The following is a 26,537-nucleotide window of genomic DNA, read 5'->3' on the forward strand; positions in this document are numbered from 1 at the left end:
AGAAAATATAAGTAATTTAAAATATATCATGTCAGCCGGTGTGATATGTGTATATATATGATAGATAGGTCTAACGAATAACATTATTTATAACAAAATAATGGGTAATGTTATAAAAGAGGACACATATCCCTCTTGAATCCTTCTAAAATTTATGTGTCTTTTAAAATTATCATTTGATCAAAATTCAATAATGATTTATCACACATTTAATTGTGATTTTAAAAGCCATGTTAAGACTCAAGGAGGATATAAAGATAATCACAAATGGAGGAGCGCAGTCAGTGTAGATTAATATGCAACATCAGATACATGCAGTTTGATTCTATCCCAAAAATCTGTCCATAACCTTGAAGTGTTTCATGGCAATTATGTAGTACAACTTTCATACACTTAATTGGGTTTAAATTTTAAAACACATACATGAAAAGGTATCGTTACGTTGATCTTCCTCTTGGGTAGGCTTGGGATTAATGTCATTGCTACGTGGAGAAGGTGACTCAATCATCTCTTCAGTCTCGATCACTTCCTTTCCTTCACATATGATCTTAACCACACAACCTTCCAGTGCATTCTGAAGCATTTGATCAGCTACCCCACTGCCTCTCCTAGACCTTGATTTCCTACCCATTTGATAATTTGAATGAGAAGTTAATTATATGCATATGAGAAAAAGGTTGCTTCAATTCCCCATATATTGAAATGAGTAATGCTATATATATATATATATATATATATATATATACACATACACACAGGAGATATGATACAATATTATTACTTTAAGACAGTTATGATCACTTTTGCACACGTGCTAACTTTTGTTTATACTTTTTTTTTTTTTTTTGAAGAAATAAAACCCTAAAGTTAACTAAGAATCATTTTGCTACATGGACAAAGTGGTTAAAAATTATGTTTTTAACTGACAAAAGATCATTACTTTCTGACATGGCATTGCATGTCAACCAAAAAATTTGCCCCCTCATCTCCTGGTGGATCCCACCCTTAGGCATTGGGTGGTCGGCCATCCACAGGAGATGCAAACTTTTTTTTTTTAAAAAAAAAAAGTCATAAAAATTTAAAATTCTCTTCTAAATTTGTACCTTACACTGGACTTGGTTGTTCCAACAACCAGCGTTCTTATGTTGAGAATAGGAATGAGGTCCCGGATAGCACTTGCAACCGTGTCACTTTCTATTAGAATGGTGTCTACCTTAACCTGTTTCAATGTTATCTTTCTACAAGTTAAGAAGATTAACCTCACATAATTAATTACATTCCTACAAAATGATAAATTGGAGGTTATGTACCTTGGAAGTGGAACATGCATCAATAAATTTTTGAAGGAGTTCTCCCCTCTTGCCTCTTTCTTTGGCCATGTAGCTCTCCACTTGCTCTGGACTCACTTGATTCTTAGGAAGCTTTCCCACTATAATCACAAAGATAATTTAGACTATAGTTTTGACTCATCTTATATATTAATTAACGGTAGATTCAGATTTTTCGAAATTTCCTGCCCGAATCCCTAAAAATGAGAGATGGGGTGCGGCAAGCAGATTTTCCGGCTATCCCAGGTGCGAGATCCACCTACTCTGCGCCCTAGGACCTCCACCCCTCTCATTCCTTGCTCGAATTCTAGGAATTCGAGAGGATCCAATCGCTTAGGATTCAAAAAGGAACAGGCATATATAGATGGTCATGAGGATCATCAACGACCTTCAACTTGACTTTACAATTAATTACACCATTGACGTTGATTTACATACTAAAACAAACGTTCAGCAGAAATTAAACGTAGGCCGTTAAGAATGAATTACGACAAGGGCATGCAGCTGTATGTAGACACAAATCGAAAATCACTTTTCGAGTGATTCATGCATGCCATTTGTTGTTTGTCAACAGTATATACTGACAATATCTTTCAACCTTTTTTTCTAAAAATATCTCCTATAATTCTTTGTCTTTGTTAGGATTAAAGTCAATGGTGGCTAAGGTTGTCAATGCACCGATTTGACCGTGAGTCGCCAACAGGAGAGAGAGAGAGAGAGAGAGAGAGAGAGAGAGAGGGAGAGATCTAGAGAAAGCTTACATGGACTTGGGATGTACCGTGTCTCCGGGAAGACATGTACGAGATAGACGATGGTGGAGGGAGTAACAGCGTGCTTCAATGTCCAGGCTAGCGCGTCCATGCTGGAGTCGCTCTTGCCCACGGCCACATACACGCTATCTTCCCAGTTCTGAACATCGAACGAAAACAAACTGCCTTCAACCTCTTCTCTGATCGATGCCATCGGTACTCCATGGTTGATCTCAAAGGTCTCGCTTGGACTCTCTTCCTCTATCTCGGACACACTGCTATATTTTCTGAACTGGTTCTGGTATCCGGCACTAGCTTCATCGCACTGCGGATAAGTTTCCTCTGACATCGACACCGACGTCTTTGGCTCAACTTTCGAAAGAACCGATCACCATGACAGGGGTTTTCGGTCGGAAAGATTTGACTCTTGAGTTTTCCTTTTCTTTTTTTGGGTGGCGTGACTCGTGAGAAGCAAAAAGCTATGGCGAGGGGAGAAGCTACAAGCCTAGTAGCCTACAAACAATGACCAGGAGGAGCTGGAGCACATGGAAACTTTTGCGTTTTTAACGTCTTGCATTTATTTCAACGCAAGGGTCAGCTAATCAAAATGGGCTCTTATTTTCTTCTACCTCAACTTTTCCGGGTTGCCACTTGCCCCTAGGCTCTATACGAAGAAGAGACAAATATTTCATTTTAGAGTAATGTATAATAATGTATATTGCACAGCGCCCTTGTCCTTTTCTGATATTTCACAATGAGTCAATTTTTTTTTATTTTTTTTTATTATTATTATTTTGTTGTTTTTGGGTAGTCCCTTTTCTTTTTTTTTTTAATAGGTAACGACTAAGGAGAGAGAGTACTAATAGTATTTTTAGTAGCCTCACCAAATTTTACTCACCAAAATAGTTAAAAATCACTTTTTTCTATTCTGGTGAGCCACTTTATTAAAATTCTCCTATCAGCCTCACCATTTTAACTAGTCAATATTCATTATTTCATTTAAATAATAATTTTTCAAATTTTTTTTATTATTTCTCTATTTAATATTTTTACAAAGAATTCCTCATATTCTTGAAATAAGGACATTATCATGTGAGAAAGATGGGAGATGGGAGAAGAAAATGAGAGAAAAAAGGAAAAAAAGTGTGTTGATCATGTGAGAGAGAAATGTGAAACAAAATTTGGTGAGTGAATATTAGTCATCAGAATTGGTGAGTAATTTCACTCATCAAAATTTTTTGGTTAAAATGGTGAGGCTGCTGTGAGTGGTTTTTTAATGTTTTCATCAAATTGGCTCACCAAAATAATTAAAAAACTATTTTGATGGAGCATTCTTGGTAGCCTCATCAAAATAGTTTTTTAGCTATTTTGGTGAGCCAATTTGATAAAAACATTGAAAAACCACTCCTAGCAGCCTCACCATTTTAACCAAAAAAATTTGATGACTGAAATTACTAACCAAATTAGATGAGGCATTTTCCATCACCAACTCACTCACCAAATTTTTTTCATCTTTCTCTCTCATATGATCAGTACACTTTTTTTCTTTTTTCTCTCATTTTCTTCTTTCATCTCCCCCATCTCTCTCACACGATAATGTCCTTATTTCATAAACATGAAGGATTCTTTGTAAAAAGATTAAATAGAGAAAAAATAAAAAATATGAAAAAAAAATATTATTTAAATGGAATAGTGATAATAAATAGTTAAAATGGTGAGGTTGTTGGGAAATTTTTAAAAACGTGGCTCACCAGAATAGAGAAAATTAATTTTTAGCTACTTTGGTGAGTAAAATTTAATGAGCCTACTAGGATTTGGAGGTTGTTTATTGATTTTAGTTTGAAAAATATTTTGATGTCATATAAAGTTGAAAATTATTTTAAGTATTTTATGATTTTTTTTTAATGTTCTTATTTTGAAAATAATTATTTTTGGCTGTTTTGGTGAAAGTTTTGATAGTTATAATACTTTATCTTTCTTCTTTTTTTTTTTTTTCTTTTTAAAACAAAAATATTATCAAACAACATAAATTATTTTGAACTACTTTTATGAATACCATTTCAGAAAAAGTATAAATATTTTTATAAAAAAAAAATAAAATAACAAACAGACATGACTAAACAAATTAACTACCACAACACTAAATGGAAACTTGAGCATAGGAAATTCAATGCTAGAGATGTGCTCAAGTTGTACGGGAGGTGTTAGCAGCGATATGTACGGAATCGAATATCGAATATACCTAAGCATCTATTTCAGCCAAGTCAAGTTTTGAATATTTAAGTTTAATTGTTTAAATTTTGTTTTTTTATATCAGTCTAGGTCAAATTTATTACGGAGCTAAATAATTTGTTAAAGTTTATTTATTTAGTTTTTTATATCAGTCGAGGTCAAATTTATATGGAATATCCATAGGCATCAAGGAATCGCGGCTATTAGAAAGAATATCTCAAAAGTCAATTTTATTTTTGTTCTAATAAAAAAAAGTTTTTTTTTTTTTTTTTTTTAATTTGTATCTGAAGATCTAAATCTCGTATTCTATACTGTAGATATTCAAATAAATATATTAAGGTCTGGACTGGGGCAGTTCGTTTCTTTGGAATGGTTGATGAGAAAAATCCACTACGATTCTCCCCAAGTCGCATCTAAAATGTTGTCATATTTGGACATTTTGTTTGATTCGTGGCAACTTCAGTGCCACTCGGCCAGGATTTCTTTTGCTCTTTTTCTTCTGGTGCATACCGCGTTTCTTTTACGAGATGTCTTAATTGCATAATAATTATGCACATCAATGTTAATGTGTTTAATATTTTTATTATTTTAAAAAAAATGTTAGATATATTAATATTATTGTGTAATTATTATGTAAAAGTTGTGCAAATAATATATCTTTTAACAGTAAAAATTTGAAAGAAAAAGAAAAGAAAATCGAGGAGGTTGGACCAATGATCATGCCGTTAACTATTACAGGCCTTCTTTACCTCCGTCTTCCCCAAACCAAGCCAAAATTCAAACACAGGATTAGATTTTTCAAACGGTATATTTATCGCGATTTTGATTAGAATTACAATTTTTACTTGAAAAATTGCAGAGCCAAAAATGGACTCCAAATTGTAACTTGCAAACTGGGTTGAAGGAGTGAAGAAGTATTTGTGGGCTTGCATTCTAAACTAACTTACCCAAGGAGTTTAGGACCCAACCAGAGTGTACAAGGCTGTATGAGCCCAATTTCCCAATTTATTGGCTTACACGGAATGCCCGTTTCTAGTAAACCAGGTGCATTAAAACCCACATAAATTTTCTCCAAGCTGAACTCAGCCTCTAAAATCGCCACCTGTTATATATATTTAGACGGAACCAGGGAATTTAGGGGGCCCCATTCTCAGACCCATAGTTCCTTTTCAACGTATGCACCCCCAATTTCAAAACCGAAAGGGTTACGGGCCAAAGGGACTCTCCGGTTTTGTCACCATCGTAAAAATTCCGAAAGATCTTAACCCGGCCAGTTTAGAAGAGATTTTTATCCGAAGGGTCAGACTTTGTCTCTGACCAGGTTGAGATTCATCTGGTCATAGTCCAAGATGGCTTATCTAACTAAGTCACGCGTCAACTTGCACGCTTAATTAGACCAACTTGTCTTTCAAAGCATGTTTGGTAACTCATTCTTTTGCTGGATGTAGCGGTTCGTCCGATTGAGGAATCAGGATGGATACCAGCAGATCTCCCGTCAATGCCCGTTTGATCACGCGCAATTCGTACAGTCTACAAAGACGGCAAGGGAGCCTCCCTCCAATTCAGAGCTTCTCAGAGTAAATACGCTCGCACCGACCCTTTTCATGAGTCATTATCGTGCAATTTATACAACTTCTTACAATTTGATTTATACCAATTTTTTTTACATATTAATCTATAAGAGAGTGGCGTGTGTTTCTCAACCTGCCCTAATTTGCAAAAACTTTATACAATTAATTGTACGAACCTTATTCCAATGGAGATACAATCAAATTGCACTACTAGAATCACATGCCCTAGGTATGAGTATTTCCTATACTTGTGTGCTTAAATTGCCAGCAAATAGAGCACTACCATATATAGTGAACAGGTGGGGTAAATGAACCCAACAACTTTTATTAGGGATGAAAATCTGATTACAGTTAATGGTTATCAGTTAAAACCGATAACTGTAATAGGAGTAACCGGTTGGCCAAAATCTTGAACCGACTTTGGTAACCAAGTAGCTGGTTATCCAGCAATTATATATATAACCAGTTTAAATATTTTTTTTAAATCGATAACCATTCCAGTGAGATTAGTTACCGATTATTTACAACCGATAACAAAAACAGTTGACCGGTTTGCCAATTACAAGTTATTAATAAATTATAATCGGCCGACTTTACGCTCTTAATTTTTTTGGAGTTGCTTGAATTATATTCTAAATTCAAATAGTTCCGATCCATAATAATTCTAGCATCCTAAATATAGGAGATCCAGGTCCATGCCCGAGATGTCCGTGGTCCCTAAAATACAAGGCTGTTGAGTCACAAATCACAATGCGAGTCATCGGACGTAGTTTCGCCATATTCAAAGATGCATTCGTGGTGGAAGGTAATAGGATCCCTATTCTTTTGAGAAGAGAATCGTTTAGCTCCAATTACTTTCCATTTTGGTCATTATAACTCCTTTATTAATGTAGATCACCCGTGATTTTGTTTTTTAAATGAATGCCACATAATTTCCTTATTGTTGACACGTAATTAGAGTCAAAAGTTATAAATTTAATAGCCTATATAATTTTAAATGACATTATATCATATTTAAATATAATAAAATAATTTCTTTTTTTAGAGAACAATAAAATAATCTTAAATATAAATTGAGATCCACCCACCGAACTACCTATTTTGTAGGGTTGAAGTTTTGCCTTTTTGGGGTATTAATTGGGAAAGATTGGACCTGATTGAGGCTCAGGTTAGTATAAACAAAATGGAAACGGGACCCGCAATAATGTACGGTACATATCGTCACTCGTCAGCATATAAATTAGACCCCAAGCATGGATCTGTGACACCCACCAAAAAAAAATAAAAAAAACATGGATCCGAGATTTATTAAACTCCATAATTTTACATTATTTCATCATGTGTAACGTAATAAAATACATTGAAGACTAAGACTGCACAACAACTGGGACCATATAAAAATAAAAAAATAAAAATAATTTTCAAAGTGACGGTATAACGATTTTCTCCGATTAGGACGGAAGAACTTTGTATTCCTAGACATTTAAAAAGTATGTATTATTTTTTATTTAATAAAATATTTTTTAATATTATTAAAAAAATATGTGCTTCTTAAATATTGTTAAAGTGACAAAATTTTCCTTTTTGATGATTCGGGTCGCCCCAAACGAGGGTTTAGGAATGGGAAAAACCATCCCTTAAAACCAAAAGAGTGGGTGGTTCAACTGTAACAGCCCCGATTGTCAATTTTGGATAACCAAATAATTCCGTCGCGGGTTTGTGGCCACATTTTTTCTTATTTGTTGCCATTATTTGGGCGGTCCATTTAAAGTAGGTATCGAGTACGTGTACCGAATCTTAATCCCACGTTGATAAAAACAATATGCGAATCCTGAAACAGAGGATCTGTCAAATGCAGAGGACCACCGGAGTAAATGGACATACGGTCCAAATACTTCGGTGGGGGGGGGGGGGGGGGGGTGAATACTGAAGCAGTAACACAAAAAAGACAAATGAAAATAAAAAAATAAAATAAAATTAGGGACACAAATTTCTAGGTGGAGAATGGAAGTGGGGGTGGTGAGGTTGTAGGCCCGCCTTTCTTGACCTCTCTGTCTCTTTGTCTCTTAGCTTTCTCTTTGAGTTTCTATTGTACTCTGTTCTTTTGATGGTATTTGTCTTTGTGCAAATTACCAAAGCTTTGGTGAAGACCAAATAGACAAAAGAAAAAGAGAGAGAGAGAGAAGCTTATAAGTTTGTGAATTTGGGGTGTGCACTTGGGAAAATAGAAGAAATGGGGATCGTTTCTCAGGAAGCGATTAACCAGTTCCAAGCTCTAATAGATCGAGGTCTTCTTCTCCAACTTCAATTTTTTGTTTGTTTTTTCACCCATCAAATAGTTGCGTAATTATTTTTCTTTATTTTTTTGCATTTATTTTCTTCATTTTTTCTAATAATGTGCAGTTGAGGAGCCATTGAAGAGCACATTTCAGGTTAGCATTTTCTTTCTTTTCCTATATTTTATGCTCCATCCGATTTGTCTTCAACCTGAGTCAATGCCTTCAAAGTACTTTTCTTTTTCTTTTATTGTTTCTAAAGTTTACATTTTTTTAGTATTTTTTGATTTTTTTTTTTTTTTTGGGGTGTGTGTGGGTGTTTTGCGTTGGCCAAAAATATGAGCTTCAGATGTTTGTTGTGTTTCGTTGAATTTTGTAGGCATTAGAGCTGATCCTGAAATCTAACTTAGTCGGCTGGTTGAATACTTTGATCTGGGCACTGGGTCTTCTGATGATCTTTTTTTTGTGGTAAACTGGCTTGTGACATTGATTCAAAGCAAAGTCTTGGCTGAGTTATTCCGTGTAGTTCTAGTTCAATCTTGCGCCATGCTTTAAAATTATCTACTGAAGTTATTTTTAACTAAAATACCTATATGATTTAAGCTCGTAAGCTGAAAAAAGTGGTAGTTAATTTCTTCTCTTTCTTTAGAGTCATTAACTCTGATAAATTGCTTTAGAGATTCTTCTAATTATTCACGCGGAGTTAGATAAGGTTCAGGTGCCATACATTCTCATTTAACCAATTAATTTGATATTTTACTGCGTGACCAAGGAGAACAAAACTGGAGGAGATATGTGGCCAGGGGTGATAGTACTTGATAGCATAAGGATTAGTGGATTAGGACTCAATGGAAGAGGCTGTTTGATACTTTTACCTAGAGGCCACGAGGATTTTAGCGGATTCCCTTTTTAGCAAGTAACTAGATCTGTTGAAGTCTTTTTCCATCTGAATCTCTTCAAGGGGCCGACTATAGACTAGATGTCCTTGGAACTTATCAAAAAAAGAAAGAATGGCTGTCCTTGGAATTTGACGCATATTACAATACTTCTCTTGCTCATCAAACCAGCAGTTCCTGGAAATATGTCACCCCTTGGGTTGTCATCTTATGAAATATCTGGTTGCAATTTCAGTAGAAATCCCATTCCAGTTAAAATGTAGTTAGCTATCAGAGCACGTTACATTGCAAGATTTATGAAAAGCTCGCCCGATGGTGTTGAGACTCTTTGGTCTCATAATCACATTCATGATCTTATTATCCCTAAACTACATCGAGCAAAGTGTCAAACAACATCAAATTGGTTTTCCTAACATCCAAAATATGAGGCAAGTTTACTACATCGAGCAAAGTGTCAAACAACATCAAATTGGTTTTTGTAACATCCAAAATATGAGGCAAGTTTGGAGGGGGAAGTAAGAAAAATGATTTGCATGTTGTCTGCATCAAAGCATCTAAGACTCAACCATACGATACCATTATATCTACCCAACCGAGGGAAAACAAAAATAAATTTGGTTGGAATGATGATGAAATTTATGTTGTATATTTAATTCATTGGAATAAACTATCTATGGATATAATTCATTTGTTAAGGTTTTGAGGAGATGGAAGATGTCCTTTCTTTTGTTTCCTTCTTTTTTATGTGGTCAGTGAAAAATTGAGTGTGTTTTGTAGGTAAGTAATGATTGTATTGAGCCTCATTGCATGCCATGTACCTCTTCAAAATTTATTGATATTTGAGTTGAATATATGGATTTGCCAAATTGTTTCTCTATCTGCAGAATGTTCATCAAGGATATTTAACTGAAACTCTGGTGCGTTTCCTGAAAGCAAGGGAGGGGAATGTTGCCAAAGCCCATAAAATGGTTAGATATGTTTCTTTTGGTTGAAATATTTGTGAATCTGTCACGGTTTTATATTATTGAAACAGTTCGATTTTGATTCCTTTTTATTGATGACATGTTGTGCCTGAAATGATGTTTCAGTTGGTGGATTGTTTAAACTGGAGGGTACAGAGTGAGATTGACAACATCTTAGCAGTAAGTTTGCAGTCTGCTCTGGTGTTACTTTTTTCTGTAAGTTGATTATTTGTCTACAGGTTGTTAATTTCTGATTGTCGGTTCAAGTCCAATCGGGTGTGTAACTTGCCAATAAAAAAAAAAGAAAAAATTCTGATTATTTTCCCAAAGACATGTTTTATTAACTAATTATTTTCCAAAGATCTTTGATTAATTTGATCCATCAAGTTATAGATCAGCTCATAGAATCCTTTCTGTACTTTTTGTTTACGACAAGGTGGTAACCAAGTTCATATTATGTGATTGATTGAAGTCAACAATCTATTGCATGATATCAAATGCATTATCTCATAGTCTGCAATCTACCTCTGTGTAGCAAGTTGAGGAAAGATTGATATTATTCATGAACTAACTCTACATTCAACATAAAATTAACTTTATGATTATTATTGTGAATGCCTACGTGACCAATTCATAGTTCTAAACTTATAGAGCCCACATGTGGTTATAACTTTTTAATCTAATTGTCATAGCAGTGGCTTCTTGAAATGCTATCTTTATTATGGATGAGAATCATGTTAGAGCTGGCCGGCGGACTGTGCTGTCGTTGGACTAAGAACAGTAATGTTTTATAACATCAATCAGACATTTAAATGATTTCTGTAATTGATATCATTGAACTACTAAATTCTTGTTTGAGTGCACTCTCTCTCTCTCATTCACACATATTCAGAAAGGCAACACATTAAATGCAACCATGGTTTCTTTTTCATTGCACGCACATTAATAGTTTTTTGGTCACAAATTGTGTTGCTCAGGTAATTTTGCAAAAATGAAGCCAAAATCATAAATATAGTAATGCCAATTAGTTCTTATGTATTTGATCTTGATGCTGTTTCTTTATGCAGAAACCCATAGTTCCTGCTGAACTTTATAGAGCGGTGCGTAATTCACAGCTCATAGGAGTGTCAGGTCACTCAAGAGAGGTGCTCATTCTTAACAAAAATTTATCTTGTTTACAGATTTTACAATTTTTTATTTTTTTATTTTTTCCCTTTGGCCAGGGTAGTGTTTACATATTCAATTCTGCAGTATATTGCTTCATGTGGAGCACCTTATTCAAATTTAACTTTGTTAATTGCATTGCTCTCTGTGCTCTTGACTTATTCCTCTTTCCATCTTCTCCAGGGACTGCCCATCTTTGCAATGGGTGTTGGCCTCAGCACGTTTGATAAAGCTTCTGTAAGTATTACGATTACATTCCTTATTGAAGGTTCATTGATACAAAGTCTGATATGGAACAAAAATTTCTACCACTTGATCTCAATAAAGGATTTTTATTTGTATATCTTCTCCTTTTGTAGGTCCACTACTATGTGCAGTCACATATTCAAATGAATGAATATAGGGACCGTGTAATTTTGGTGAGTAATAAAATTTGCCATCTTCTAGAAAATTTCTTCGGTTTTTTAGTGAATAAATTTTTTTATATGAGTAGTTTCTTCCCTTGATATTTTTACCTGTATACTTTGTCATAGCCACTTTGCATAAAAAATGTATTAAGTCATTCTTTTTGACCCTTATATAAACTGTTGTAGCCTGCTGCATCTAAAAAATATGGGCGGCCTATCACCACATGCGTGAAAGTCTTGGACATGACTGGCCTCAAGCTCTCAGCACTGAGCCAGATAAAGGTATAATTTGCTATCGTTGAAGTTTTCTGTTTTCCCTTCCCTGTTACCCCATTGAACATTGTAAATAGTCTCCTTAGTACCCCCTAAATTTTTGTTCTTGTGATATATCTTGGTTTTGTTTAGGATTTAGTAAAAAAAATAGAGTTATTGCATTTCACTTTATTCGGGTACTTGGATGAGCAGGGTTGCATTTCGCAACCAACTCGTACACATTATTTTTATCAGACTTTGAATATATGACCAACACTGAATGAATTTTGGACATTTTCAAGATGGATCAATGAGAGTTCAAGACTAGGAACATAATCACCCATAGACTTTATACGTGAAAATATGGTTTTTGAAATCTGAGATAAGTAATGTATGAATAACCCTACATCACAAAATACTGTGAATAATATGAAGAAAAAAAGAACTGAATAAAGTTGCTGATAAGGCTTTTTTGATATTTCAACGTACAAAATCATTATTGGTAATTTGAAAATATATTCTGATACTATTCGTCCTTATCAAGCTCAGCATTAAGCAAATCCAGTTTGCCTTGGGGAAGAATCTGAAAAAAGTAAACTATCCCCAAAAGAAGAATTCTAGATCTAGATACATTGTCTGAAGCCTAGGAGTCTGAGTTAATCTTATACTCGCTGATGTACATTGCGAGGGGTACACAACGGTCAAGAACAACTTTGCACATTTTTTCTTGAGTTTTGAATTTTATATACTTCTAAATCCATGTAACATTCACTTAGTCGTGCGTATTGTGTTCATGCAGTTATTTACAATTATATCTACCATTGATGACTTGAACTACCCAGAGAAGACGAATACATATTACATTGTAAATGCGCCATATATATTTTCAGCCTGTTGGAAGGTAAGCCTCAACATTGTAGATCATTATGATTATATATCCTGCTTTGCTATTCTTCCAGTGTTTCTCTTCAGTGATTTGCAAAATATTTGTAAGATATGACCTTTTTGGCATGGCAAGAGTGTGACACTTGAACTGTTAACAGGTCGTCAAGCCTCTATTGCAGGAGAGAACCAGGAAAAAAGTTCAGGTCTTGCCAGGTAGTGGCAGAGATGAGCTCTTGAAAGTAAGTTGGTTTCAGAATGTCTTAAAATATTGAGAAATTCATGAAATTTACCCCCGTTATCCAAATCTTATTTATAGTACTCAATTTAGATATCCCTAAGATTCTTAGTTAAACGTTCTCTTTGTTTCTCCCTTTTGATCAGCATAGAGCTGTCTTAGCTCCTTCACAGGTTCTTTTGTTTATGATTGCAGTTGTCAATGTCCTCTCCTCTTCAAGTCTTTAATATACAGTTCCAAAAGTAATGGTGTCTGTTATAACTAGTAGTTTGACTCGGTATGTTCACCGATGAAAAGCAACCACTGTTCAAATATTAGCCTGCTTACATAATCACCATTAGGTGCAACTATCATTATAGGCCATGGTGTGGGCTGGGTTGTTTTTCTACTTGTAACAGACTCAGGCAGGGATACTGGCGTTACAACAAAAGCTTGACTCAGTATGTTCACTGATGAAAAGCAACCACTATTCAAATTTTATAGCCTGCTTACATAATCACCATTAGGTGGAACTATCATTAAAGGCCATGGTGCGGGTTGGGTTGTTTTTCTACTTGTAACAGACTCAGGCAGGGATACTGGCGTTACAACAAAAGTTTTCCTCTTGATTGGTTTCAGTTAATAATCAAGCATCCTGTATTCCTCTTCCAATGTCAATTGCTCGTTGGAAGATGCATTGAGGGGCTACAGATAAAGGGTGGATGTTTCCTTACTACGGGACGCACTAGTGAATATGCGGAATAGATGTTCCTTTTGATAGGTTACTGAATGATGTTCAGTCCTGTTCCATTCTTTCAGATGACTAATCTTGTTGGCTTTTGTGTTTCATGTAGATAATGGACTATGCTTCTCTACCACATTTCTGTAGAAAAGAAGGCTCTGGATCATCTCGACATGCAGAAAATGGATATGAAAATTGCTTTTCCCTCGACCATCCCTTTCATCGACAGCTCTACGACTACATCAAGCAGCAATGCTTGAAACGTGAACCTGTTCAACCCATAAAACAGGGTTCTTTTCATGTGAATCTGCCTGAGCCTGGAGCAGAAGGGACGGAAATCGCTAAAACTCTAGAAACTGAGTTACAGAAGTTTGAGAATGGGAATGGGAATGGGAATGGGATGTCTGACTCGCTACATAGGCTAAGGATTGATGATAAATGAAATTATGTAGCTCAATATCCTTAATGATTTGCAGTGATATGAAAAACACTTTGATGCCCGTTCATTTTGTTGGAGCTGCTAGAGAAGGAATGTGGTCTTTCTGGTCCTACCATTCTAGTTATACCATAAAATGAATGTAAAAGTAGTAGCTTATATTATCCCTACATGAATTCAGAGGGAAAAGCTAATATGGTGTATGTAACTTGACAAATTGGTTGGATCCTCAGTTTAAAGCTGTCCCCAGCCTGACATGTAGTAGTGAAGCAGAGAATTCACTTTGAGTTGCACAGATTTAAGTTGAATGTTAGTAGCACAGAGGAGTATGTTTTAGCCATTGGCAGTTTCTAGCTTTGACTGTTAAACCATATGTAGTGCTTTGTGGTGGCCCGTTTTAAAAAATGGGAGTTTATTAGATAGCTGGGCTTCTGTCCTCGGATTGCTGACTGCTTCCAATAGCCATGTTCTCTCATAGCTGCCATTACATCAATGTTCTAGGCAACTGAAAGGGCCCTTGGAAAGCAAATCTTAAAATGTGACACGTGTCTCTGCTTTCTTTTTCCAGTCTGTATTCATCCCTTGTTTCTGTATTGATATACCTTGTTATCAATTTCTTCTGAGAATCCAATGAAAGGGAGAAATTACTCCCAAGAATTTTTGGTTACACAAAACCAGGTTTTGACATTCTGTTCTGTTTCTGAACCATTTAACATTTGCACAATTGTTTTATGGAAGACAAAAATCTGGCATGGCTTCCTCACCTGGTATGATGAGCTCCAGATGTTTTCTCTTGGTTCATCCTGATCTCTCTGGCAGGAACCGCTTTTAAAGTCCTAGAACAGCTGGGTAAATGATGCTGCTGACTTCCCTGAATGCTCTATAATAGTAGAAGCAGCTTCAGAGCCCGCTTTTTGATCTTGTCGCCACTTCCGGAGTTCACCCTCAACCACTGTTTTTGCTGAATCTGCCATCTTTGCTTTTTTTAGGGCCATCTCAGTTGCAACCTTGATTTCCTCGATTGCTTTCAAATTGGCCTCCAACTTCCTATCTGCATGAATTTTAATTGCTTCGATTGCTTCTAAGTGTGCCATGGCAGCTTCCTCTTTATTTTCAGCCAAATTTTCGTACTCCTTGACTTTCCTACTCAAGGACGCAAACTCCTCCATAGTCAATTTGATGTAGGCGCCAGGCTGTGAATTTGAAGAATGAAGACTATCCTGTTTCCCAGAAAAAATCTTCATCTCAGAAAGGGCTCTTTGCTCTGCCGCTTTTGCTTCCTCGGCCTCTCTAAGGGCAAGTTCTACCTTTTTCTCCGCTTCTTCTGAAGCCATTCGGGTAGCTTCAGCTTCTTGCTTAAGCTCGTTAGCATTTCTCTTCATCTCTTCGGCTTCTGATAGTAGCTGTTGGAGTCGATCAGCAGAGACATCCAAATCGTTGTCTTCGAGTTCTGCCTCTGCCTCTGCCTTGCATTCAGCTTGCTCTTTCTTCACATCCTCCAGTTCCAGCCTAAGCGAACTCACTAAGCTTCGAAGAGAGCTTTCTTCTTCTGCAACTTCCTGCAGTGTTCTTGTGGCTTCACTGAGTTCCGAGGTTACAACTCTCACAGTATCCATTCCAGAAGCATGTGCCGCCTTCATCTTCTCTTGTACAGCTTCAATCTCCGCACTCGTATCTGCAAATATGGCCTCTAAATTTCTAGTTGATTCTGGGTCAACCTCTTCTTTCAGGTACATTAATTTTTTCTCTGCTTCTTCCTTTGCGGATTTGTATGATTGAAGGCCTGCATCTTTTGCCGCCACCATCTTTCCCTGTTCTTGTTGGGCTTGTAGAGTAGCAAGCTTTAGATGCTCATTTGATAACTGCATAGCTGCAATCTCCTTCGAAAGCTCACTGACCTTTTCTGTGTTAATATTTGCCGAACGCTGAGCTTCTGCTGCCTGTTGGAATGCAGCCAGTTTTGCTTCCAAGGCCGCATCAAAGTCCTGCCGAATTTTGGTTAGCTCTTGCTTTGCAGCATCAAGCTCAGTGACGGTGGCCATGTACTCCTTTCTTGCATGCTCCACTTCTTCTTTCCAATCTTCACGTCCGATCCCATTTCTCGATTTTTCTGCTCCCAATTTGTTGGCTTGATTCTTGACACCCTCTGCAGCTTCGATTACTGACTGTTTGGACTCGCTTAGAGTTTTGAGCTTGGTGGTTAAATCTTGAAGTGTTCTCTTTGCCTTTTCAAGCTCGGCAAGTGCCCGAGCTTTTGTTGTCTCCGAGCTCTCTAGCTGCTGCTTAATCCTGCCTAGTTGTTTCTGGGCCAATAGCAGTTGCGTCTCGTTGGCCAGTACATTCTGGCAAATAAAGAAGAAGATCACGCTTTTATGACATTAAATCAACTACAAGAATGAGAAATCCTTTTATCTTATATATGTTGACCGACATTGTCGGTTAAATCACCAGTTGTCTGTCCTATAAGCTTTATGTTGGCCCGTGAAGTCCTAAATGTGAAATGTTCAATTTAAATGAAATGTGAATTACGGAGACAGAGTTCGGATTCAAAACTTTTGTTTTGATAGCACGTTAAATCACCAATTGTCTAAAAAACTAATAAGAAATGATGAATTTATTCGGAAGATTGCAACATCAAAGTCAAATTAAAAGGTATTTCATTACAAATCCCAGATAACAAATTGATGTTAATTGTTAAGATACTATGTTAAATCATTAATTGTATCATATAAAACAGCACTGTATTCTTTCTAAGATAATGTTCCTTGGCGATGGAATAATCCTATTTACCTCTGAAGAAAGTCTTGTCTTCTTGACGGCAGGTTTCTCCCTAGAGACAGCTACTTCACGAAATAGACTAACAGCAGCTTTGACAGACTGGAAAGGTGCCCTGGTATCAATCTCTCCCACTTCTGGCCTTGGAGAACCTGGAGCCTTTTGGTGATTTTTTATGTGTCTATTGACCATCTCTTCCTTTGAAAATTTACTGCAAAATGAATTTAAAATTAACATCATACAGAAACGAGATCCATGAATACAGTACAAAGTTATGTGAAAGATTGCAGCATATATCTTCCAATGTTATGTGAAAGATAAAATGCAACATTAACATTAATCAAATAATTAAGGAGCAAGAACAGAAGATGGGTAATATCATAAACAGAAAAGCATTCAAAAATTTGGAAACTGTGAATCCATGATCCACCATTAGCAAGAGCCTTACACGAATCACAAAAACCTGGTAGTAAAACAATTAATTGAACCCTCAAAGAGACCTTCCAATGAGTTTCCAAGCCGGAGATTGAATTTACAAAACAAACATGATGTATTTGACTTTATTATAATTAGCAAAATATTACCTTTTCTTCTCTTCGAATTTCTGGGTCCGTTGGAAAACAAGAACATGCTGAGAATGAAGTTGGTTAAAGCTTTTTGTTCAGCTATTTTAGCGGGAAAGACAGAGAGGTTATTGGTGGTTTTTAACGGTAAATACTGTCCACCGTACAGTAGTTTGGGAAAAGACAGAGGTGTCCCTGACTGTCACAACTTGCTCTAAAAAGAAATGAAAAAAAAAAAAAAAAAAATCAATCTTTGCAGTTACATTGATTCTCAATTAGCTCCTTAATGTTTAAGAAGTGGATTAAAAGTTTAAAATGATCAATCAATCTTTTTCTGAACTTCCATTTGAAATGTTGATGAAAAAACCGCCAAAATGCAAAATCAACGCCAATAATAATGCGACACTTGTCTCTATATAATAAAAAAATAAAATTAAAAAAAATAAAAGAGATTCAAATAGGTGGTTCAGCTACCATCACAGCTTTTGGCTAAAGGGGGGTGAATAACCACTCCCATGACCCTTTTTAAAAAAAAAAAAAAAAAAAATTATTATAGAAAATACACGTTGCATTATTATTGATGTTGATGTGACACTCTAATGGTTTCCATCCAAATTTAGGAGACACATGTCCCATTATACTCTTTATGTTAAGGACTAAATATTATGGACTTTTCTTTCTTTTTTTTTTTCAAAATTTTCTTTAATTTAGTCTATAATATTGCTGTGTGTTTTTTAAGCGTGTGAGAAGCTAATAATTTTTTTATGAGTTATGTGATTCACACATGCTAGTTAAAAAAAAAAAAAAATCAAACTTCTTGCATGTTAAGGGACACATGACAATTTTATAGACTAGATTAAAGAAAATTTCTTAAACTCAATCCGGAAAAAATTTATGCCCAAATATTATTAGGCTTGTTAAGTAGTAGGCGGTAATGAATGAATACAATTTTATTTTATTTTTTTTCAAAAAAAAAAAAAAAAAATTTGATTGGACCTCTTATTTAGTCTATTAAATTAAAGTGTCTTTAGATGATGTAATAGTATATACTCACATTATTTTTTAATAAAGTATATGATTTCACATACAATTTTAACATGCACTAAAGATAAATATCAGTTTGGAAAAATTGTCCAAACTCTTCTTTTGTTAAGCTTGAAATATGAGAATTATAATATTCGATCTACAACTAACAATTTATTTATCTTCAAACCGACCCATCATTGACTATCTATTATTAGATGGACTAATCCTTCATACATTGGAACGGTTGAAGGGTCAAAATGTTTAATGAATGATTGATTCAATGAAAGTATGTTTGATCCTTATCGAAAAGATCCCGGCCACCACAAACTCTGGAATTGATAATCAATTGATCATCACCAAAATAAGCTTACAGTACAAAGAGAAAAAAAGAAAAAAAAAAAAAAAAGAAAAAAAGAAAAAAAGGGTTATTTGAGCCGTTTTAACAAAACGGTTATAATTAATTTTGAACCGTTTTTAAATTAAATGTCTCAAATTAGAGCCGTTTAAACAAAAAAAAAAAAAAAAAGATTTCACATAGATCGTACCACGATCGATTACACATGATTATACCACGATCGCATAGATCGTACCACGATCGATCACATAGATCGTACCACGGTCGATCACATAGATCGTACCACGGTCAATCACACTTAGATTGTACCACGATCGATCACATTGATCGTACCACGATCGATTACACTTAGATTCTACCAGGATCGATCACACTTAAATCCTACCACGATCAATCACATTTAGATCTTATCACGATCGATCACATATGATCGTACCACGATCGATCTTAAAACTAGTACGATCTAAGTGATCGATCGTGATACGATCTATATATCTCCTTCAAAACTACCATTCAATTGTTAATGTTCCTCCAAACTACCAATAGTGCCAATGTCTCATCTCAAACTACTAAAAAAAGTCAATGTTCCCCTAAATGACAAAAATAGATTTCATAAAATTATTAAATTTTTAAAAAAATATAAAATAACAAAAAATTATAGAAAAAAAATAAAATAAAAACTGTTTTTTTTTTTTTTTTACTCATAGCTAAGTTGTTAGTATATATGTTAACTAATACAAAGTTACAAATACTTATAAATATTAAGTAACATATTTAACATATATTAATAAATTGAGTAAAAAACGTATTGATAAATTTATTAAAAGTTAATTATCCGATGGACGGTGGATATTTTATATATATATATATATATATATATATATATATATATATATATATATATATATATATATATATATATATATATATATATGCCTCATTATTGCCTTAATTACGCCCTTGTGGAAGTTGAATTGAGATGATGATTTGGCCGAGTGAGGGGTTTACGTCCTTGTTTCCTTCGTGGTGCGACGGCGAGGAAGATGAATCCAGGGACATGGGTGGTGGCAGAACAGTTGTTATTGCAAGCAGATCGATCACTTTACCCAGATGAGGTCACCGTTAGTGTCAGTGACGAGGAGGAGACCACCCGAAGACTTGAGGGTTCTGTGGTTGTGGAGGACTGAGAGGCGGTGGCAGTCCATTAAGGATTCAAAGGGCCAATGCGAAGGAGAAAATGAGGAGGGAGAGTGAGGACAGCAACTCCCTTGTTGTGTGGGAGAGAGAGATCCGTAGAAACCAATAAAAAAGAAATATACAATTGAAAAAATTGTTATTATAATTTTTTTTTTTTTTTTACATGTTCATCTAAGAAGAAGTGAGATTCGAATTAGTGGTACCTACTACACCTGTTTAATAATTGGACCAATAATATTGGGCTTGACTTTCAAACGAGTCTTTTGGTATTTTTTTAGTCAATTATAGGGTAAAATTAGAAGAATAATGATACTTTAATTTATACTCATTTAATATTATTGATATAACTTGTTTTTTAAGTGATTTTTTATATTAAAGAAAAAAAGACAAAAAAAATCCATTAAAATGAGTCACGTCATCCAATATAATATGAGTATGAAAAGTTTAATTTATTTCAGTATTATCTCGTCAGTACTAAATAATTAGTCTTTAATTTTTATTTTTTTTTAACAAAAACCACTTGACATTGTTAATTTGTTATTTCAACAAAACAAGATAAGATATGTTAAAAAAAAAAAAGAAAGTAAAATAGTGGATGGTTTCTAGCTACGCATATACCATTACGAAAAATGATAAGCGGGAGATAATCAACCATCTCCTATCACTCTCTTTTAATTTTTTAAATCAAAAAAATATAAATTTATCTTTTGTCGTGACATTAAAGAACAAATTTTAATTTTTTTTATTTAAAAATAAAACAGGTTGCGATTGGACCCCTCCCCATGTATCACTGCTCTACCATTACTCCTCAATTAATATGTTGTCGGCAAAGTTTGAAATCGCTGTGATTGGTCTTTTGTCCTACTATAAACCAACTTCTGCTTAATTGGCTCCTACTATAGTATATATGCTAGGCTTGCTAGCTTTTCGTTTTCAATTCTTTTTGGTGGTATTATATATATATATATACCCTATTAAACTTTCTCAATTTTAAGCAGCATGCGAGAAAGAGAGAGAGAGATGGAAAGTAATGATCATCTTCCTCTTTTTGTGACGAAGTCGGCCAAGGCACGTATTCCTTTCCAACTTTATGCACTTTCGATCTTCGTGGGTATATGCTTCATTTTTGAATATAGACTGAGCTATATACCAGCAAAAGAAGAAGCAGGAAGATGGGCTTGGATCGGATTGTTTCTCTCGGAGCTTTGGTTTTCTTTTTATTGGTTTCTCACTACGGTTGTCCGATGGAATCCCATCTATCGTTACACTTTCAAAGACCGCCTCTCTCTCAGGTCTCTCTCTCTCTCTCTGAGATATCTAGTGTGTGTTTTGCGTCTTTACTTGCTAAATTAATGTAGTTAATTGTACAATAAACATGCAGACACGAAAAGGCTCTGCCGGGCATAGACATATTCGTGTGCACCGCTGACCCCATGATAGAACCGCCAGCTATGGTGATTAATACGGTTCTCTCAGTCATGGCTTATGACTATCCCCCTGAAAAGCTAAGCGTTTATCTATCAGATGACGGCGGTTCAGATTTGACGTTTTACGCTATGATAGAGGCCTCGCGCTTCTCAAAGATTTGGCTTCCGTTTTGCAAAAAGTTCAAAGTGGAACCAAGATCGCCGGAGGCTTATTTCCGCACAGCCACTGAGCCACTTGGGGATCCTGCCAGGGCGAACGAGTGGTCCTCCATCAAGGTACATGTCGTTCTTGGCATGGGTGGCTCGATAGCCTAAGGCCCCAACTAATAATTATATAATAAATATAGGTATATTTGCTTTAGAAAAACATTAAAGCTAAAAAAAATATATATATATTTTAAAACTCTAATATAGAAAAAAGTTAATAAAATACTCTTTAATTAAAGCTACCACTTAATAACACTACAATAAAAGTTATTTCTAAAACAAATTTTAAGACTCTAGCTAATAAGGTAAAAATTTAATAAGTAATTTTTAATTAAGGCCCTCAATTATGGTAAAAGTAATTACAAATTAAAAGTCTCATTATTCACATTCAGGAAAAAAAACATTCATAAATTCTTCGAAAGTCCTACTTATTTACTTTTTTTAAAAACTCTATTTTTACATTCATGAAATTAATCCGCGCATAACTTTTTTTTTTTTTTTTCTACCATTCTTTGAATTGAAGATTTAAAACATATAAAAAGTCTTCAAATTGCATAAATTATCAATGTTTGCGTTGTGCATATATAATAAATAGAATTACATCATCGGTGAAACTTCAATATCCAATAATTTTTTCCGCATTATATTCTATTATAAATCAATCTTTATATAACTTATTTTCATATTTCTCTTTATTCTTCTTTAAATCTTATTATTTCATGTCTTTGAATCAAATGATAAATCATTCCATATCTAATAATTTATATATTAAAAAAAAAAAATTAAAATACATTTTACAAATAAAAAAAAGTGCTATAAGTCACATATAAAATAAAATAAATATAAATATTAAAATAAATTTAATTAATATTTAAATATAAGAAAATAACCTCACTTAAACTTATCACCTTAAGCCTCAAAATTTATGAGGCCAGCCTGGTTATTGGATTCCATGAATATTTTCCTTTCTTTTACCTTAAATTTCACATAGGGTACGTAGAAAATTAATAAAATTATGTTTCCTATTACAGAAATCATATGAAGACATGAAGAAACGGATTGAAACCACCACAAAATTAGGTCGAGTTTCAGAAGAAATACGCAGAGAACACGAGGGATTCAGTGAGTGGAATTCGGTTGCAAGCCGACATGATCATCAAACCATTCTTCAAGTATTTACTACGTTGTCACTGTTTCATGGAATTTATATTTACGACTTCAAAATTTACTTAATTTTCTGCTTACTTATATGCTAGAGTTGTAACTAATTCATAGATACTTACTGATCGGAAAGACCCAAAGGCCGTGGACATTGAAGGACAACCTTTGCCAACTCTGGTATACTTGGCACGTGAAAAGAGACCCCATTACAACCATAATTTCAAAGCAGGAGCCATGAATGCACTAGTAAGCCATACATGAATGCACGATACATCATATATGTCCACATGCAACATAGCCAATAAATTCACGTGTTAATAGTTTTTGTTTAATATTTTATGGTCATAATCAAACAAATAGATAAGGGTGTCATCGCGGATAAACAATGGTCCAATAATTCTTAATGTGGACTGCGACATGTACTCAAACAATTCAGTCGCAGTGAGAGATGCTTTGTGCTTTTTTATGGATGAAGAAAAAGGTCGTGAAATTGCCTTCGTACAATTTCCGCAGACCTTCGAGAACCTCACAAGGAATGATCTTTACAGTAGTTCCTTGAACGTAATAAACGAGGTGAGAATACAGTGATCTAATTAAGTAACATGTCCCTGACTTGAGAAGATTTTAACGGAGTTTCTATCTTTGGTATATGCCTGTTCGTGGATGAAGGTGGATTTTCTAGGATTTGATGGGAATGGAGGGCCTTGCTATATTGGTAGCGGGTGCTTTCACAGAAGAGACGCTCTTTGTGGGCAGAAGTACAGCAAGGAATATAAGGCAGATTGGAAGATGTGGAATGATAGAAAGGTAGATGAGAGTGCGAGTGTACTTGAAGAAAAATGCAAAGAGCTTGCAAGTTGTACCTATGAAAACAACACTCAGTGGGGGAAGGAGGTCTCTCTCTCTCTCTCTCTCTCTCTCTCGTGTTAGCTTCATATATATATATATGAACCTCATATTTATATATATATATATATATATGCTGATTTGCATGCAGGTGGGTTTGAAGTATGGTTGTCCAGTGGAAGATATCCTAACAGGGTTATCTATACATTGTCGAGGTTGGAAATCCGTATATTTAAACCCGGAAAGGAAGGCCTTCCTTGGAGTTGCTCCCACAACACTACTGCAGTCACTTGTGCAGCATAAAAGATGGACTGAAGGTGATTTGCAGATATTTGTCTCAAACTGTCCCTTTGTGTATGGGTATAAAAAGATGCCCCTAAAACTTCAACTTTCATACTCTCCCTATTTGCTATGGGCTGCAAACTGCTTGGGTACGCTGTACTATGTTGCTGTGCCATCCCTATGCCTGCTTAGGGGCATCTCCTTGTTTCCGGAGGTATGTGTTATAATTAAATAGATGATTAAATTTACGTACACTTTCTTATTCGGTTAAACTTTTAGAGTAAATGATGGTTGTTTGAACAGAACGGAACTAGGCTACTATTGTTGCTAGATACTTGCTAAATTATCTTCTAAGAATAGAATCATCTTGCTCTAACAGATTTCAAATCCATGGGTCCTTCCATTTCCATTTGTCATCTGTGTCCACCGTGCATACAGTCTTGGAGAATTTATTTGGTGTGGGGGCACATTCCAAGGCTGGTGGAATGATCAGAGGATGTGGCTGTTTAAAAGAACTAGTTCCTATTTCTTTGCCTTCCTTGACAACATCCTAAAACTACTGGGGTTTACAGAGTCGGCCTTTGTCATCACAGCAAAGGTGGCTGACGATGATGTGTCGCAGAGATACGAGCAAGAGGCCATGGAGTTCGGCTCTACTTCCCCAATGTTTACCATTATAGCAACACTTGCATTGCTAAATGCGTTCTGTTTCGTTGGAGGAATGAAGAGGGTGATTATGGATGTTCGAACTTTGCTTTCAGACCCATTTACATTGCAGATTATTCTATGTGGCTTATTGGTTATGATCAATCTGCCTGTTTACCAAGGTCTCTTCCTCAGGCAAGACAACGGTCGCATGCCTACCTCATTAACACAACTGTCAATTATGTTTGCTCTATTGGCTTGTGCATTGGCCCTGTATTAAATGACATATCAGTGCCAAGTTAACTCTAGAAATACTTTGAAGGGACCACTTGTAGTTACCAAGATTTCGGAGTTACTGATACTTTCAAGGGAAAATGTAATGATCGCCACAGTTCAGATGAATGCTTTTCGAAAATATGATGCGGACGAAATAAAATTTAAAGTCAAAAGTATCTCTTACAAATTGCCATCTGGTTTTGTAACAAGCTAGACATCCTCACTTTTCTCTTTTGGAGAATATGTGATGCCAACATGCCTAGCCTATATTACCCAAAACCATTTGGGCGAGTACCCATGGCCAGTGCTATATGGGAATGGTTTGGCCATCCTCGCCTTCAAAACAGGTTGGAATTAATGGTCACTAGCTCCCTCAAAACAAGTTTTTAGGAGCGGCCAAACCACTTTTAAGGTTTGAGATAGTCAACCACCCAAAATCATATTTTGGGGTGGTCCAGTCACCTCATCACCTTGAGGGGTAATCGATCACCCGGCTCCCAAAACAACTGTGATTGAAGGGCACTTTTATTCTTTTTTTTTTTTTTTTGGAAAACTTCACTTAATTATCCCCCGTGATTTTTCATCAATCTTGCAATCATACACTTAAATTTTAAAAAGTGTCAATTTAGTCTATTAATCTTTTGATTTTCTTCAATTTCAACCCTCCATTTGTATTTTCTGTTAAATCTTAATGGATAGGTGTCAAAATTCCTAATTAACAAAGGGTTGACATTGAAAAAAAATTGAAAGATTGATACACTAAATCAACAATTTTTAAAGTTTAAGGGTATGATTGCAAAAATGATGAAAGATTAAGGGTGGTAAGTTGAGTGTGTTTTTTTTTTTTTTTGTAGCTCTTTCTTATGTTGTTGATGTGGCTCGTTCACAACCATTCGTTACAAACTAACAAAAATGAGTTTACCACTCAAAAAAATAAAAGACAAATTAAATGAATTAATGACCCGCAACCAACATTCCATTTCAAATTCTACCAACATTCCATCGACTTACACGTACATTTTAGGATTGAAATTTTTTACAAATCCGTTTGGATTGAGAAAAGTTTTTAGAGCCCACAATTTTATTAGTGACATGTTTTTTAAGCTTGCGAAAATCACATATTTTTTTTATTAATATTATTAAAAATATGAGAAAAACAGATGCTATTTAAACAATATGTACTAATTTCTCACGTGTCAAAAGATACATACCAATCTTAAATATAATTTGTATGAAATTTCTATCCCACATTTTATTAGTTTTTTGCTTGATAAATGACCGCAATTCGGTTATCAAGGAAGTAATCGGGTAATAAAGATGGATGCATGGATGTGTGCCGATTTAAAATTGTTAATTGTTATTGATGGTTTAACCATGTCACATGTCGTTGATGTATTAGATAAATTTCTTGATCCTATCTTATTAAAAAAAGGGTAGTGATTGGGGGGACCCTTACCGGCTCCCTCCCTTCCTTTTCAATATAAAATTCCATTTTATTACACTTCTAATTTTTTATATTATTTTATTTCTACTTTTTGAATAAAATGGAATTTTATATTGAAAAGGGGAAGGGAACCGGTCAAGGGTCCCCCAAAGAGATGATGTGTAACATTATTCGTATTATTTATATACACGCGCTCTACTAATTAAGCAACATGAGAGA

At 35.0% G+C, this 26,537-nt stretch overlaps 4 protein-coding genes across 6 annotated transcripts; 2 read left to right on the forward strand and 2 right to left on the reverse strand.

Moving 5' to 3' along the window:
- Positions 1 to 273: 273 nt before the first annotated feature.
- LOC133867734 (U-box domain-containing protein 35) lies at positions 274 to 2,645 on the reverse strand. Its single transcript, XM_062304499.1, has 4 exons — positions 2,090 to 2,645; positions 1,311 to 1,429; positions 1,104 to 1,219; positions 274 to 623 (listed from the first exon to the last, which is right to left on the reverse strand). Exons 1-4 carry the CDS (start codon positions 2,424 to 2,426, stop codon positions 404 to 406), a joined length of 792 nt encoding a protein of 263 aa, XP_062160483.1. The 5' UTR covers positions 2,427 to 2,645; the 3' UTR covers positions 274 to 403.
- A 5,248-nt stretch (positions 2,646 to 7,893) lies between these two features.
- LOC133868604 (SEC14 cytosolic factor) lies at positions 7,894 to 14,454 on the forward strand. Of its 3 annotated transcripts, XM_062305536.1 has the most exons (12): positions 7,894 to 8,168; positions 8,284 to 8,312; positions 8,536 to 8,624; positions 9,937 to 10,020; positions 10,141 to 10,230; positions 11,082 to 11,159; positions 11,362 to 11,415; positions 11,538 to 11,597; positions 11,772 to 11,867; positions 12,637 to 12,738; positions 12,881 to 12,961; positions 13,791 to 14,454. In XM_062305536.1, the coding sequence occupies exons 4-12, from the start codon at positions 10,018 to 10,020 to the stop codon at positions 14,118 to 14,120; spliced, it is 894 nt and encodes a 297-aa protein (XP_062161520.1). In that variant the 5' UTR covers positions 7,894 to 8,168; positions 8,284 to 8,312; positions 8,536 to 8,624; positions 9,937 to 10,017; the 3' UTR covers positions 14,121 to 14,454. The 3 variants fall into 3 exon arrangements, with proteins under 3 accessions (XP_062161520.1, XP_062161518.1, XP_062161519.1); XM_062305534.1 differs by lacking the exon at positions 8,536 to 8,624; XM_062305535.1 differs by lacking the exon at positions 8,536 to 8,624 and having other exon boundaries at positions 7,897 to 8,168; positions 10,141 to 10,194.
- Positions 14,455 to 14,772: 318 nt separating this feature from the next.
- Positions 14,773 to 17,081, reverse strand: LOC133868605 (WEB family protein At1g12150). The gene is made up of 2 exons (XM_062305538.1): positions 16,905 to 17,081; positions 14,773 to 16,456 (listed from the first exon to the last, which is right to left on the reverse strand). The coding sequence occupies exons 1-2, from the start codon at positions 17,079 to 17,081 to the stop codon at positions 14,951 to 14,953; spliced, it is 1,683 nt and encodes a 560-aa protein (XP_062161522.1). The 3' UTR covers positions 14,773 to 14,950.
- Positions 17,082 to 20,994: 3,913 nt separating this feature from the next.
- Positions 20,995 to 25,067, forward strand: LOC133869296 (cellulose synthase-like protein E6). Its single transcript, XM_062306250.1, has 8 exons — positions 20,995 to 21,322; positions 21,412 to 21,733; positions 22,696 to 22,836; positions 22,940 to 23,071; positions 23,186 to 23,398; positions 23,495 to 23,719; positions 23,823 to 24,167; positions 24,333 to 25,067. The coding sequence occupies exons 1-8, from the start codon at positions 21,030 to 21,032 to the stop codon at positions 24,876 to 24,878; spliced, it is 2,217 nt and encodes a 738-aa protein (XP_062162234.1). The 5' UTR covers positions 20,995 to 21,029; the 3' UTR covers positions 24,879 to 25,067.
- Positions 25,068 to 26,537: the final 1,470 nt, after the last annotated feature.

The sequence above is a fragment of the Alnus glutinosa genome, chromosome 5 (assembly GCF_958979055.1).
Source record: "Alnus glutinosa chromosome 5, dhAlnGlut1.1, whole genome shotgun sequence".
Classification (NCBI taxonomy): domain Eukaryota; kingdom Viridiplantae; phylum Streptophyta; class Magnoliopsida; order Fagales; family Betulaceae; genus Alnus; species Alnus glutinosa.